At 40.5% G+C, this 15,452-nt stretch overlaps 2 protein-coding genes across 6 annotated transcripts in view; one reads left to right on the top strand and one right to left on the bottom strand.

Annotated features, from left to right (window-relative positions):
* The window catches only part of slc33a1 (solute carrier family 33 member 1), a 28,854-nt gene extending 26,445 nt beyond the window's left edge, over window positions 1-2,409 (bottom strand). The window contains exon 1 of one of the 3 annotated variants that reach the window (XM_052017298.1): window positions 2,283-2,409. The gene's annotated coding sequence lies outside the window, so the exon portion shown is untranslated. Of the gene's footprint in view, window positions 1-2,078; window positions 2,226-2,282 lie in introns of those variants that run through there. The other 2 variants (XM_052017297.1, XM_052017299.1) reach the window with 2 other exon arrangements.
* The window catches only part of gmps (guanine monophosphate synthase), a 34,857-nt gene continuing 21,272 nt past the window's right edge, over window positions 1,868-15,452 (top strand). The window contains exons 1-3 of one of the 3 annotated variants that reach the window (XM_052017296.1): window positions 1,868-2,084; window positions 2,585-2,676; window positions 15,006-15,184. In XM_052017296.1, the coding sequence (XP_051873256.1) occupies window positions 2,674-2,676; window positions 15,006-15,184 (182 nt within the window). In that variant the 5' untranslated portion in view covers window positions 1,868-2,084; window positions 2,585-2,673. Of the gene's footprint in view, window positions 2,085-2,419; window positions 2,677-10,802; window positions 10,920-15,005; window positions 15,185-15,452 lie in introns of those variants that run through there. The other 2 variants (XM_052017295.1, XM_052017294.1) reach the window with 2 other exon arrangements.

Genomic DNA, 15,452 nt, shown 5'->3' with positions numbered 1-15,452 from the left:
CACCACCCACCCTGACAGCCTCCAATGCAACTGAACCCATGGCCCCCTTCGAGGACGTAAGATCAGTCTTCCAGAGAGTGAACCCGAGGAAAGCATCTGGCCCAGATGGTGTCCCTGGCTGTGTGCTCAGATCTTGTGCTAATCAGCTGGTGGGCCATTTGCAGACATACTAAATCTCTCCCTGCTTCAATCTGAGGTTCCCACCTGCTTTAAGATCACTATCATCCTGGTACCAAAGAAAAACAAGGTAACATGCCTTAATGACTACCAACAAGTGGCTCTGACATCCACCATCATGAAGTGCTTCAAGAAGCTGGTCACGGCATGCATTAACTCCAGCCTTTCAGACAACCTTGACCCACTGCAATTTGCCTACCACCGAAACAGATCTACATCGGACGCCATCTCCCTGGCCTTACACTCATCTCTGGAGCATCTGGACAGTAAGGACACCTACATTACACTATTGTTTGTTGACTACAGCTTCGCCTTCAGTACTATAATTCCAAGCAAACTCATCACCAAACTCCAAGACCTAGGACTCAATAGCTCCCTCTGCAACTGGATCCTTGACTTTCTGACCAACAGACCACAATCAGTGAGGGTAGGCAGCAACACCTTCAGCACGATTATTCTCAACACTGGTGCCCCACAAGGCTGAGTCCTCAGCCTTCTACTCTACTTCCTATATACTCATGACTGCATGGCCAGATTCTGCTCTAACTCCAACTACAAGTTCGCAGATGATACCACCGCAGTAAGCTGTATCTCAAATAATGATGAGTCAGAGTACAGGACGGAGATAGAGAGCTTAGTGACATGGTGTCATGACAACTACCTTTCCCTCAATGTCAACAAAACAAAAGAGCTGGTCACTGACTTCAGGAAAGGGGGTAGTGTACATGCAACTGTCTACATCAATGGTCCTGAGGTTGAGAGCTTCAAGTTCCTTGGAGTGAACATCACCAATAGCCTGTTCCGGTCCAACCACGTAGACACCACAGCCAAGAAAGCTCACCAGCACCTCTACTTCCTCATGAGACTAAAGAAATTTGGCATGTCCCCTTTGACACTCAACGATTTTTAATCGATGCACCATAAAACACATCCTATCTGGATGCATCATAGCTTGGTATGTCAAGGACCTGCTCTGCCCAGGCCCCCAAGAAACTGCAGAGGGTTGTGGACACAGCCCAGCACATCACAGAAACCAGCCTCCCCTCCATGGACTCTGTCTGTACCTCTTGCTGCCTTGGTGAAGTAGCCAGCATAATCAAAGACCCCACCCACCCAGGTCATTCTCTCTTCTCCCCTCTCCCATCAGGCAGAAGATACAGGAGCCTGAGAGCACATACCACCAAGTTCAAGGGCAGCTTCTATCCCTCAGTGATAAGACTATTAAACTGTTCCCTTATATGATGAGATGGATTCTTGACCTCACAATCTACCTTGTTTGACCTTGTATCTTGTCTATCTGCAATGCACTTCCCTGCAGCCGTGCCACTTTACTCTGTATTCTGTTAATGTTTTTACCCTGTACTACCTCAATGCACTGTGTTATGAATCGGTATGCAAGACAAGTTTTTCCACTGTACCTCGGTAGGAGTAACAATAATAAACCAATACAACAACCAGAATGCTATGATTAAATCACGGACTTGGTATTGCACAATTCAATAAAATGCACAAGAAACACTTTAAAGTGAGTACTGCACTTTGCAGCAAACCAGCTAACTAGTAAAAAATACAGTGACTAAGGAAAATATCATAAATGAGGCCTTTGCCGACTTGCTTGTAACAGCCTTTAAATACAAAAGTGTATTTATGGTTAAAACGTTCAATATCCTGCTCTTTAATGGCATTCTGATTTTGTGCGTGGCAGCTTCATTCATCGAACAGATTAATAGTAATACGGAAGAAATCCACAGCTGAAGCCCCACGTGATCCGGCCCGTCCCGCAGCCGGGCTGCTCCCGCCACTGGTCCGGGCAGCGGGCCTCCTCCCAGTGGACGTCCTGGCCGTTTCCACCACACCAAAGGATGCGCCGACTTTAGTCACAACAACATAAAAACGACCACCTCTCGGTAAAGGCCCAGCCGCCGGCTCCCCGGTCCTCTGCCGCCCGCCCGGCACCTCGAACGCGAGGCCGGCAAAGCCCGCCCTGCGCTCCAGCTGCTTGAACCTGCTGAAGGCGCGGCCCCCGCTACGCTGCCGGGCGCCTGGGCCTCGCCATCGGCAGCCACTGAGTGAGCAGCCCGAAGATAGAAACACGCCATCCTTACCTGATGCCTCAGTCCCTCCAACCCGCTCGGCCCAGCCTGCCTGCACTCCTCCCACTCGATGACGTGTGACGTGGCTGATTCTGATGGGTTGTGTGCCGGACACTCACGAAGTACACACGCGGGCCTCTCCCCACCACTCACCCACACCATTTTGTTAAGTGTCATGGCATTGCACGGTAGCTGCACCCTCGCAGCATCCAGCTGTGCCCTCAACATTTCCAGCAACCTCGCCTCCACCACACTTGCCATGTCGTCGAGGTTACTTTTGTGTGAAGGACTGACCGAGTTTGCTTTTTTTCTAGTTTAAAACTGAACAACTGTCATGGCGATGTGAATTAACTCTCCGGATTTACCTTGCCCTTCTATTTGTCTTGGAAGGAATCGAGTGCTCATGGTGAGTCATCAGTTTTAGAAATTGTATCTTGTCATGTAACCAAGGACAGTGGCACATATTGGGGTCACTCCGATGTCCTTGGAGCACTGGGATGCCACCTGGGACCACTGATTTGGGGACACTTGCAATATGGGAAACAACATGCAGTGAGGTCCCATAACTGGCATTACGAATAATAACAAACGACACAAATGATATTCCTTTATTATTCATAATAAATATGATATAATGGAAGAGATAATGCTCCTTTAAAAAAGCACCATGGAATCTTTTATCTCCACCCGAGAAAGTGACAGTGTGCCTCCTGCTCGCACTTACAATGTAATGGTTCAAAGGTAGAATCAAGTGCAACACACAAAAGGCTGGAGGAACTCAGCAGATCAGGCAGCATCTATGGAGAAAAATGGACAGTCGACGTTTCAGGGTCTTCTGAAACCTGAGACGTTCCAGGTTTCAGAGTTCCTCCAGCATTTTGTGTGTTGCTTCAGATTCCAGTCTCTTGAGTCTCCAAATGGTAGAATTAAGCCCGCTCCAAAGTCTGACTACAGGAACGAAGCTGCCACTGCACTGTTATTCTGAGAGAGTGTTAAGTTGTTATGTATGCAATCTTTTCAATGAAACAGGAGAACCTCTGGCATGTTCAAGAGGATGTAAAATGCCCCACTCACTGCATTGTTTGAAGCTGAGTGAATAAGTTCTCCAAATGTCCTAGCCAATAATTATCTGCCAGTCAATTCTTCCACAAAACAGATTACCAAGTCCATTCATTTCATTATTTTATTGAGCTCTGTTTGCAAATTGGCTGGTATATTTACCTATAAAATACTGCAGCAATGTAATTAATTAGCTGTTATACTTCAAACAGTACAAGGATGTGATAATTAAGTTTTTGCTTGTGTGCCTATTTTTGGTGTTCCATATAACACATCAATTGTCCACGGCTAATCCTATACATCCTTCAATCTTATTCATTAGAATAACTTCACCACAAGCCTCTTAAATTTAATGAAAAGTCCCAGTTTAGTGAGTTTATCTTTGTTTTGTTCCCTAGCCCAAATCATTCCAGCAGTTCTTTGCACCATTCACAGCTCAACTGCATCTTTCACCTTTCTGCAGTAACAGTACCACGTAATCCAGCTGTCCTGCTCCCTCCAAACAAGAATGTCATCCGATTCGATGATCATGGCCACATTTAAAAATCCATCTGGGAAACCAATGGTTCCATGTTGATTTTTGTTTGCTTTTGGAAATGATATAATTTCTGAAGCTTACAACAATAACAATGGGTGAGTAGAAATTAAAGCTTTAAACCCTTCTGTTTCACAAAGGGTTGTGTTGCAATCTGCTTTTGATACATCTGGCATTCATTGTATGCCTGATGTATGTGGAAAATGGCCTTTGACATGGAAAGGGACCATTAAAATTTCCCATACCAACCATTCTTAAAGATTCCCAAATAATGATTCAAAGGTTTGCTTAGATGACTGCTGCAAAAATAATAAACAGCAGCTCTGGAGACCTGTGCATTAGTATAAGCTCCATCATACCTGCCAGAAGGAGCAAACAGCCAATAAGTAAAGGAAATGTAAAAACCCATATCTCATGCCACTGTTCAAGTTTTCCTCCCTTAGCCTTTATACCAAATTACTCCTTGTTGGCAGTCATTTCAGTCCAATCTTCAGTCCCAGCCTTTCATTGTCTGACATCTTCACATGTGTATTATTTCATGATACATTTACAATTAATCTTTGACCATATTATGTTTTAAGCTCTCTCCATATTTGATGTTTTGTTTACTACCCACAACCTGCTTCCCACCCACTGTCCTCCACACCCATTTAAAACCATATTATTTCAAACTCATGCTGGAGCTTAAGAATATTTCTAGTCTTCCATTCTTAAAATTTCCTCAAATCCCCAATTACTACTTGAAGCATGAAGTCTTATTGTCCAGAAGGAAGCCCTCTGCCCATCAAACCTGTACCCATTCTATGAAAGAAATATCTAGTCTCACTCTCTCATTCTTTTTAAATAACCCAGCAATTTTTTTCTTTGTCCAATATATATCCACTTTCCCTTTGCCACCACAAGCACTTATTAATAGTGTGTTGAAAAGACAATACTGTAAAAGGGATAACTTACCTTAACATTTTTTTTGGTATTCCATAACAAATCAATTATCACTGATTAATCTTATGCCTCTTTCACTCCTATTCATTTACTTTCAACTTCAAAAGTGAGGAGGCTGTAGTAATTTTAGTTTCCAGAATTAAGTCGACTCTGATTATTCTTTTTTCTTATCTTCACGCTTGATCTTTCAGTCTCCTTACTGTATAAGCCTTTATGTCTTTGCAATGTAAACCTTGATTTACTCTGCGTCCTTTTTATAATCAGCTTCTGCTTCTCCTCCCACACCTAATTTCTGATCATCCAACAACCTTCTTTGAAAATGTAGCATTATTTCCCTCTTACCTTAAAAACCATTGAGTACACCCTATTGCTTAAAATCCCATTCTTAGCAGATTCAGACAGATTTATGTACTCTTCCCTCTCCACAATCTCTAGGTTTGTCACTACGTTCCATCTCCATATCCATTTTTCCAAAAACTTCTTTGTTTAAATCTCTGCAATTGATTTTTGTTCATGCTTCATTGTTGAGATTGTTCTGGCAAAAGTCACGAGTCTCATCATCGATGATACTGACTGTGCTGTGCCTCCACACATCAATCTTCTGTCAGCACTTGATATGGCTAGTTAGTCTGTTCTCTGCCAACGCTCCTCCTTTAGTGACCAAGTCCATGGGTCTGCTTATATACAATCCCTTCCTAACTATCAGGATATACTGTCAGCACATCACTAGCAGTGGCTTGGTTTCCCTCCCTCACACAATCATCTTTTTCCCCTTGTACTCTCATCTGGAAATGTAGAATCACAATATCCAGATTCCACTTTTTCCCCTCATTTTACAACTAATTCTTTGCTCTTTACCTTTCCAACATGAATCAAATAGCAAAAGAAATTGCAGATAATGGAAATCTTAAATAAAGACAGAAAATGCTTGAAATACTAACAAGCCAGGCAGCATCTGCAGAAGGAGAAAATGAATTAATGTTTCAGATTTCACTTTCCATCAGAATTGGGAAAACTTAAAAATCAAGCTTGTTTTAAATTGCAGAGGAGGAGGAAAGATGGAATGAACAATAGGAATGACTCGATAAGGTGGAAACAAAATCTTTCTGTTTCTTCCTGTTTCATTCATCTTTTATTTATATTTTGCCAGTCGTCAACGATGATTAACAAATGTTCACCACTGTCTCACAACTGGCATCACTATCACTTCAGTCTTTCATGGTCATTCACAGATATTTCCTTTGTTGTTGCCACCCATTCCCCTTCAATGCAACTTAAAATCTGTTTGATTTCTCAGTTCTGATGAAATATCATTGTCCTGAAACAATAACTCGGTTTCTCCATAGGTGTTGCCTACCCTGAGTATTTACAATGTTAAATCTTGGCATGAGCTGAATATTTCTCTGGTTAATTATCATTAAGCTAAATTCTCAGTCCTAAAACGTCTCAGATCATTTCATGGCCTCAGTTGTTCCCAATTTGTTTTTTAGACTGCTGCCGACTTAAGCGTTTCCAGCTTTGTCTGATTTTGTTCCACTGGGTTGATGTTTTTCTCTTATTACAGTAAAACTCAGATAATCCACTGTCCAACTATTTGGAAATCTTGATGGTTTAGCCCCTGGCTCACAAAGTAATACTTACCGCCCTCCCCTCCAGCTCAGCTGGGCCCTGGTTCCTGTGCTCCCCTTCCACACACCTGGGCCCCAGTTCCTGCAGTCTCTTCCCACTTCGGAAAATTTATTATCATACTGTGTAACATGTAAAAAAGTGATTTAAGAGGGTTGAGGTATTAATAGAAATAGCACCCAGTAATCTAGAAAATTTTGCTGATCTTGTACCACTGAAGTTCAAACCAAGCTGGATTATTGGAGTTTTTCTGTACTATGCCGTAACAGGGACATTCTACATCTTTTCTGTCTTTTCTTTTTCAATATTTTTATTAATTCCAAATAGAAAATACAAAGTACATGAAACAAAAGAAAAGACAAAACGTTACAAAATACATTGTGTTGAATCACACTTGAAATCACAATACCTCATATTGATAAACAGAAATGATAAATAATTAATACTAATAAATTGGAATAATTTTATTGTAAAAAAAACTAACCCCACTACCAAAACCGAAGCTGTTTGGTAAGAAAGAAGACAAAACAAAAGCCCTAAAGACATAATGGTATCAGCCAATATCTGTACTTTAAGCACCAGATCAATGGTTTTGAAAGTAGTTCAAAATAGGTCCCCATACTATTTGAAAGTTCAGAATAGATCCAGAAATAGAACAACGGATCTTCTCTAAATTTAGATATGACATAACATCCCGTAGCCATTGAATATGAGTGGGGGGAGTAACTTCCTTCCATTTAAGCAACACAGCCCTCCTGGCCATAAGAGAAATAAAGGCCAATAAGTAAGGAAATAAGTCGGAAGTCTCCAGAATTATATCTTTTTCTCCAGCAATCCCAAATAATGCATTTAAAGGATTTGGCTTAAAATTTATTTTAAAAAGCACAGAAAAGGTTTGAAATACCTCTATCCAGTATTTTTCCAGAGACAGACATGACCAAAACATGTGAATTAAAGAAGCCTCTCCATGATTGCATTTATCACAATAAGGAGATATATCTGAATAGAAACACAATAACTTATCTTTGGACAGGTGAGCTCTATGGACCACTTTAAATTGAAGGAGGGAGTAACGCGCACATAATGATGAAGTATTAACCAGTTTAAAAATTTGATTCCAAGTTTCCTCAGAAATTGAAATCTGCAGATCATGTTCCCAAGCATTTTTAATTTTGTCTAAAGGAACCTTATTCGTTCCTGATAACCTACCATAAATCTTGGATATTGAACCATCATTAAAAGGCTTCAAATTAAAAATTACATCTAGTAAGTTCTTATCGGGACTTATAGGGAATGTATGTACTTGAGATCGGAGAAAGTCTCTGATTTGCAAATATCGGAAAAAGTGAGTTTTTGGCAAATTATATTTAATTGACAATTGTTCAAACGTTGTGAAATTTCCTCCAACAAATAGATCCTGAAAACAAGTAATACCCAATCTATCCCATTCTTTAAAAACTATGTCAGTCATGGAAGGTTTATAAAACAATTAGCAAAAATGGGACTAGACAAAGAAAATCTCAATAAACCATAATATTTTCTAAATTGTAACCAAATCCTCAAAGCATGTTTAACTACCAAATTATCAGTTAATTTATTTAATGATAAAGGAAGTGAAGAGCAAAACAAAGATAATAGAAAATTTTTTAAGAGAATTAGCTTCCAAAGAAACTCATACTGGACAGGCCTCATGATTAATATAATGTAACCAAAACGTAAGATTTCATATATTGACTGCCCAGTAATAAAACCTAAAGTTGGGTAAGGCAAAGCCTCCATTATTTTTAGCTTTCTGGAAGTGAACTTTATTTAAGCATCTTAATAAAAAACATAGGATTGTTACCCAATTTATAGCTTATATGTATATAGAAGCTACAACACTGAATTTGTTTCAATCAATTGGTGTTGGTTTACCTTCCATGTCAACAAGGTTTTTTCATATATATGCTCCCTCATCCCTTCAACTTCTTTTCCTTCATCTACATATCTAGTCTAATCATGAATATTTACTTAGATTTTGCTTCAACCAATGACCGAGAGGTGAAATCCGTAATCTGCTACCTTTCTGCTTTAAATATTTGATATTTAATCTTGTGTAGTGTTCATCCTCGGATCATCAACTAGTGGAATCAGGCTGGTCACAGAGTCAAACAACAGGAAAATCGACCCTTCACCCACTGCAGTTGTGCCAGCCAATGAGCACCCGTAAACACGAATCCCATCTTCCATCCACTAGAGGCAATTTACAGTGGCCAGTTAACCTACCAATTAGCGCATCTTTAGGATGTGGGAGGAAATATTTCTGGCCACAGGGATATGTGTACACTGCACACACTGAAGGTCGGGAATAAGTTTGGATTGCTGGAGCTGGAAGGTTGCAATGTGAGCCACTGTGCCGCCCAATAAAGACTGAGAAAGAAACAGTAAATAAATAGCCCTGAAAAATGAGTGTAAATTTTCTAGAAAGATAAAGAGAAAAGATTGAATTAGGAGTGGTTAAAAAAAACTAAAAGGAAAATGTAGTAAAGTTTAATACATTTGGAAGAATTATTGCCTACAAAACATATACTGGTTATAATTCTTCTATGGCTGAGAGTCATTGCATTAACTTTTTTTTGTATTTATACGGCAAATTCAGCGATTTGTATAAACTCGTGAAGAGAATGATAATGAGATCTTTTGGCAAAGCTGATGGTGGAACAGTACTAATCATTCAACAATCTCAGGGGATCTAGTCTTGAATTGCAAATTACTGCATTTTCAGTTAAGATGAACTTCGTATTGCGGATTGCACAGCTCAAATGCCATCTATAAATTTGCCAATGACACTACAGTTGTTGGCAGAATCTTAGATGGCAACAAGGGGGCGTACAGGAGTGAGATAGATCGGCTGGTTGAGTGGTGTTGCAACAACAACCTCGTACTCAATGTCAGCAAAACAAAGCAATTGATTCTGGAGAACACACACCAATCCTCATTGAGGGGTCAGCAGTGGAAAGGGTGAGCAGCTTTAGGGTCCTGGGCATCAACATCTCGGAAGAACTATCCTGGGCCCAACACATTGATGCAATCACGAAGAAGGCATGCCAGTGGCTTTACTTCATTAGGAGTTTGAGAAGATTTGGTATGTTACCCAAAGACTGTTGCAAATTTCTATAAATGTATGGTGGGGAGCATTTTGACTGGTTGCATCATAGCCTGGTATGGAAGATCCAATGCACAGGATCGCAAGAGGCTGCAGAGGGTTGTAGACTCAGCCAGCTCCATCAGGGGCACAATTCTCCCCATCATCAAGGACATCTTCAAGAGGCGGTGTGTCAAGAAAGCAGCATCCATCACGAAGGACCCTCACTGTCCAGGACACGGCCTCTTCTCATTATGGGGAGGAGGTACAGGAGCCTGAAGACCCAAATTCCACGATTTAGGAACAGCTTCTTCCCCTCTGCCATCAGATTTCTGAACGGTCCATGAACCCATGAACAGTGCTTAGTTATTCCTTTTGTTTGTACTATTTATTTTGTAATTTATAATAATTTTAAGTCTTTGCATTGTATAGCTGCCACAAGACAACAAATTTCACAACATACAAGTCGGTGATAATAAACCTGATTCTGATTAGATTGCATGAAATGACCAATGTGAAAATAACTCGTTTTTTTTCACAAGCCCCTCAGTTAAAATCATTGAGCATAGTCAATGATTTTAATTGAGGGGCTAAGCTCTGATAACTAGCTATACAAATTTTCCAGCAAGGGATTTACTGGGCAGTTGCAAAATACCCCAGTAGTTCATGGCTTGTAAAATATAATGGCAGGCATGGTAGTGTAGTGGTTAGCATAACACTATTATAGTGCCAGTGACCCAGGTTCAGTTCCCACCGCTGGGTTTCCTCCCATATTCCAGACACGTATGGGTTAGGAAGTTGTGGGCATGCTGTGTTGGCGCTGGAAGTGTGGCGACACTTGTGGGCTGCCCCCAGAACACTATATACAAAAGATGTATTTCACTGTGTTTCGATGTACATATGACTAATAAAGACATCTTATCTAATAGTGTAAATCACTTGCATCATAATTTCATGGAATTAAGAGTGTACGATGTAACGTTGCATGTGAATTGTGACCCATTCTTTGTTCGAGTCGAATCTGCCGTTGTGTTGAACTTAAGCAAGGTAAACCGGATATCTGATGCAGAAAATACGAGTTGTTAGCAACCACTGACGGTGTGGGAATTGCGAGCAACCACTCGGTGTGGGAATTGCAGGGTTGTTGATTCGCGGGAGTAAATGCCACGCAGCGTGTCGGCGCTGCTCAGCAGCCCCCTCCAGTGGCGGGGCTGAGGGCGGGGCGGGGCGGGGCGGGGCCGGGGACGCGCGGTGGAGTGTGGGCCAGTCTCGCATTGTCGGCGCGAAAGCTGCAACTCGTGTGGAGGGAGCTGCTGCCTCATTTGGAGCGACATCGATGGCGCTGTGCAACGGCGACTCCAAGGTCAGTCTGGCCCGGTTCCCCCCCTCGCTTGCGGACCGAGAGGTGGGCCGACGAGGTGCCGTCCAGCCCTCAAGTGCTGCTCGCTCCAGGAGAAGCCGAGGCTGCGGCCTGGAGGTCCGGGCGCCACACTCAGAAGGTTGTGTTCACTTCGTTGGCCTGGGCTGAGCAGCGTCGTGCTGGAGGCCGCAGGGACGAGTGTCCTTCATTGCTTGGTGTAGTTTTACCCTGGTGGTGTAACTTGTTGTGCTGTACAGTCGGGTTCCATGAGCCTGGGGTCAGGGAGGGAATGCACCGATCTGCCGGGACCTGTGAAGTTTACGTTCTCAACATTGCGCTTGAACTCCTTGTAAAGTGGAGCCGTACTTTTCTTTGGTTGGGGGGCGCAGAGGGTGTCGAGCTACCGGAGACTTCTGTCGGAGTGAGTTCGTGCCTGATCTTTGTTAATCAGAGGCTACACGATGACCGTTGCTCTGGCGATTGACCGTTATCGCAATGATAAAGTGCAAGCTTTGGGAGAGTGGAATAAATAGTACATAATTTTGTAATCGGGCACGTTTCGAAAGGGACAGAAGGCTGTCCTGTAGATTTTAAAGTTTTTTTTGGTTGTGTATATTGTTCTTTAAAAAAAACACCCATTCGGCCTGGATATCAATAGATACCATTTTTTAAAATGAAAATTGAAGGTTTTGTCATTGTATGTGGACTCCTCGACGAATAAGTTTGCTGTAAATTTTCACCGTTCAGGTTAATTTTATTTCTTGCAACTCCACGGTATTTGCATCTTAGGCCATTTGGCCAATTGAACCCACGCCAGTTCTCAGAATTCTCATCAATACCATTCGTCCACATCTGTGTGTCTGTCTCTCTCTCGCTGTGCCTGCCTATTTCTCACGTGGTCACTAGGAGAATGTACAAACTCCACATGGACAGCACGTTTGATCAGTGCCAAACTCAGACTGCTAGAGCTGTGCGGCAATTGTAGTTGCTACTGTGCCATCCTGCCGCCCATCAGGATTCAAGAGAAGTGGTGTAGAGAAGAGTCCAAAGGTTAAACCTAAACCGAGAAATTTCAGAGGAAAACGGGTGAAAATGAGATTTTCAGCTATTGAAGGAAGAGAGTAGGTAGGGCTATTGTTGCAGTCAAGTATGTACAACATTAGCAGATTCTCAGTTGACAAACATGTAGAATCAGTATCAGTGGATTCACCATAGTTATTTTGAATAGATTTGGCCGGTACATGTGGCAGAAATCATGCATTCACAAACGATACAAGGAGAATCTGCAAGTTATTTCTGTACATTTGAACTATTGTGCTGATTGGCCATGTTCATCTATCTTTAATGTTCAAAACTAAATGTTCCTGTCACCAATATTAAGTATTTTGGTTTTTAAATAAACTTTTGCAGAGTTCATGAAAACAAAATTCAGTACATTATAATAGCATCGACCCGTTATTTGTATTGATGAAGGGGTGAAATCCAGAAGTTATTATCTGTATTACCCTGTTCTTTTACGGACTGCAATTATAGGCTGGGGATTGAAATTGTAGTACTTTAGTGTGAAATTGCAGTATTTGCCACAAAGCATACCAGGAAAAGTGAAGGCTCCTGTATTTAAGTATGGATACTTTCGTGATGTAATAAATCATAACTACTGCCAAGTAGCCTCCAACGACTGAGCATTTAATTTTATAGATTTAGAATCTTTCTTTTAAAAGTTCTTTTTGATAAAGATCTTGACTTAAACAATTTTACCCTCATTTCCTACATGTCTCAGCAAGGATTCTTTAGTCTATTTCAAGAGCTTTGCTGTCACTTGTCCTGTTCTCATGCCATAGAATCTCTGCAGCAGATCAGGCATTCCTGCTTCACGTGAGCTTCTTCCCTCCTTTTCAAATAACCCAATGTATCTCCTATTTCTTTCTCATTGTGCTTGTCTACCTTAAAAATATGATTTTCTCACTACTACTTCCAGGAGTGCACTCCACATTCTTACTACTTTGGATATTTTTTTTAATTAACTTTGACTTAAAAAGTGTGATTGCTCAGTTCTGGCATTAGTGTATTTTTAAGTCTTTGCCTTCTTCAGTGCATTTTCTTTCTCCATATTCTTTGTATTTTATGGAGACCAGAATTGTGCATAGTAATACTGGTCTGGTCAGAATTTTATATAGCTTTAACATAAAATGTGGTTATAATTTTCATTCCTATAGAAATGAATCCCGTTGGTTAACTTTTTTTTTAGTCTTTTGCATTGTTACTTTGAGTGAATTGAAAATCTGTCCCTCTGAGTTTCATCTTTATTGATTTTTCCAAATTGATTGATTGTTACATAGGTTTCTTCCAGCTGTTTTTTTCATAAGTAGTTCATAAAATAACACCCTTAATATTCTTCGTTATATTTTTATGTTAATGTGGGCTCTTCTAAATGTATTGTATATTTCATTCTTTAACTGCTGCAACTGTACCAATTTATTGTCTCCTGTTTCTCCAGTTTGTTTTGGATGCTGTGCATGTTACTGTGAAAGCATTTTAATTTGTTTTTACAATTGCTCTCAGTTGATGGTGATTTTATCAAAATCAAGAAAGCTTAAGTATCTTGACAGATGAAGCCAAGTTCTGGTCATGGTCACATGAGGTCCTGTAAGCTATTTTTCTGGGGAAAAAATATAATTTGTATTTGTACTATAAAAACTTGATTCCGTACCTATAAAGAGGACCTGGTTATTAAAGTAAAGGACATTTTGTTGCCTTCAGGTACTTAATTACTTAAAATTGTTTTTGAAAATTTCTATTTGTGTCACTGAATCTTGCATTCATAATTTTCTGTCACTGGCCAGAATCTATATTGTTGCTTCTGGATCCTTGCACAGTAGAGGAAGAGAAGTATTATGTGCTGGGTATATTTGGTTCCAGAACATTTGGAGAAACTATATTCGTGAGACTTGAGGTGAGCTTTGAGCAGGCATTAACTTTATCCCTAAAAAAAAAGATACAAAGATTGTTGCTTCTGAAACAAAAAAAATCTATGACATGGGTCAGGCTGGTTGGCAAAACCTAATCCCACCTTTCAGCACTATGAATACAGCATCATGTGCTTCAAGCACACATACAAGTATGGTTTCAATGTTCCTGATCTCCCACTAGTTCTTTACCAGTTACTTTAAATCTATACAATCTAATTTTTGGAAGGAAAATGGGTCCTTGTTTACTGTCTAGGGTCCTCATAATTCAATGTGCTTCCATTAAGTCTACTCATTGGCATGTCTTTTCCAAAAAAAAAGAAAACAACCCAATCTTTCCTCATATATACAGTTTTTAGGACCTGGCAAAGTACTGGTAAATCTACTGTAGAGCCCCTCCATTGGAATCGCATCTTTTCTGTACTGGAACCAGGACTTTGTACAATCTTTTAAGCTGCTTGCTCTTATTCTGTGCTTGTTAATAAAAAGAAAACATCCTATATGCTTTATTGATGTATTCTGCTACCATAGGTAGCTAGGAATGTGGACTTCAAGTTGCAGCTAGACAGCCGTGATCTTATTAAATGGTGGGGCAGACTTGGAGGGGCTGAGTTATCTACTCCTAATTCATATGTTGACATGTTCACATATACCTGTTAAGTACACGGTCCTTTTGTTCTTCCACACCAATTGACAATTCTGCCATGTTGCTACTCCCCATGTTTCTACTTACACCCCGTTGGATCAAATTCCATTTGCTGCTTTACTGTCCAATGACCAGACTGTCTTTGACCTCCTGCAGTTTAAAGCTTTCCTCACTGACAACCACATGGCTAATGTTTTTGAACTAAATATTTAATTTATAACAAACTGTTGAAAGATCAACCAATTCTAGGCTTTTAAACAACCTCGTCTAGACTCCAGTCTGTTGGTATGAGTTGGATCAGTAGTTAAATCATTACTCTACACCTGTACAAAAAGAACTTTGATTTTGGAGTCCCTTGGTATTTTTTTTTGCCAAATTTATTACTTATGAGAGTAAGATGGCAGGTATTGCAATCTTTTCCAGGAGCTTTTTTATATTGTGAAATAGCTTCTGATAAGTTGTTTCCCTTCTGAACAGGAGAGTTCTGGAGGTGACATCAAGGATGCTAGACATCAATATGAAGGTGCTTTAGTGATTCTTGATGCAGGAGCGCAATATGGAAAAGTAATCGACCGGCGTGTGAGAGAACTTTTTGTGCAGTCAGAAATCTTGCCGTTAGAGACGCCTGCTTTTGCAATCAAAGAAAATGGTTTTCGGTAAGAATTGGCTTTTGGTGCAGTTTAAATGGAGCCATGTGTACTTTTGTCTTAACTTTTTTTCTGGTTAATCAACATATTCAATAGTATAAATTTATCCTTACTAAGAAAGATGTGAAAGTTTGCTGCATCAATGCTTTCTTATGCTATCTCTAATCTCAAATTTCCTTGGTGTTCAAAAATCTCATTCTCGAACTTAAGTAGCAACTGAATATTGTCAACTCTGTTGCAGGTATTTACAAACCCATGAGTGAAATAGTTGACACTT

The sequence above is a fragment of the Pristis pectinata genome, chromosome 6, assembly GCF_009764475.1.
Source record: "Pristis pectinata isolate sPriPec2 chromosome 6, sPriPec2.1.pri, whole genome shotgun sequence".
In the NCBI taxonomy this organism is placed as follows: domain Eukaryota; kingdom Metazoa; phylum Chordata; class Chondrichthyes; order Rhinopristiformes; family Pristidae; genus Pristis; species Pristis pectinata.
This window is presented reverse-complemented; position numbering and strand designations above follow the sequence as displayed.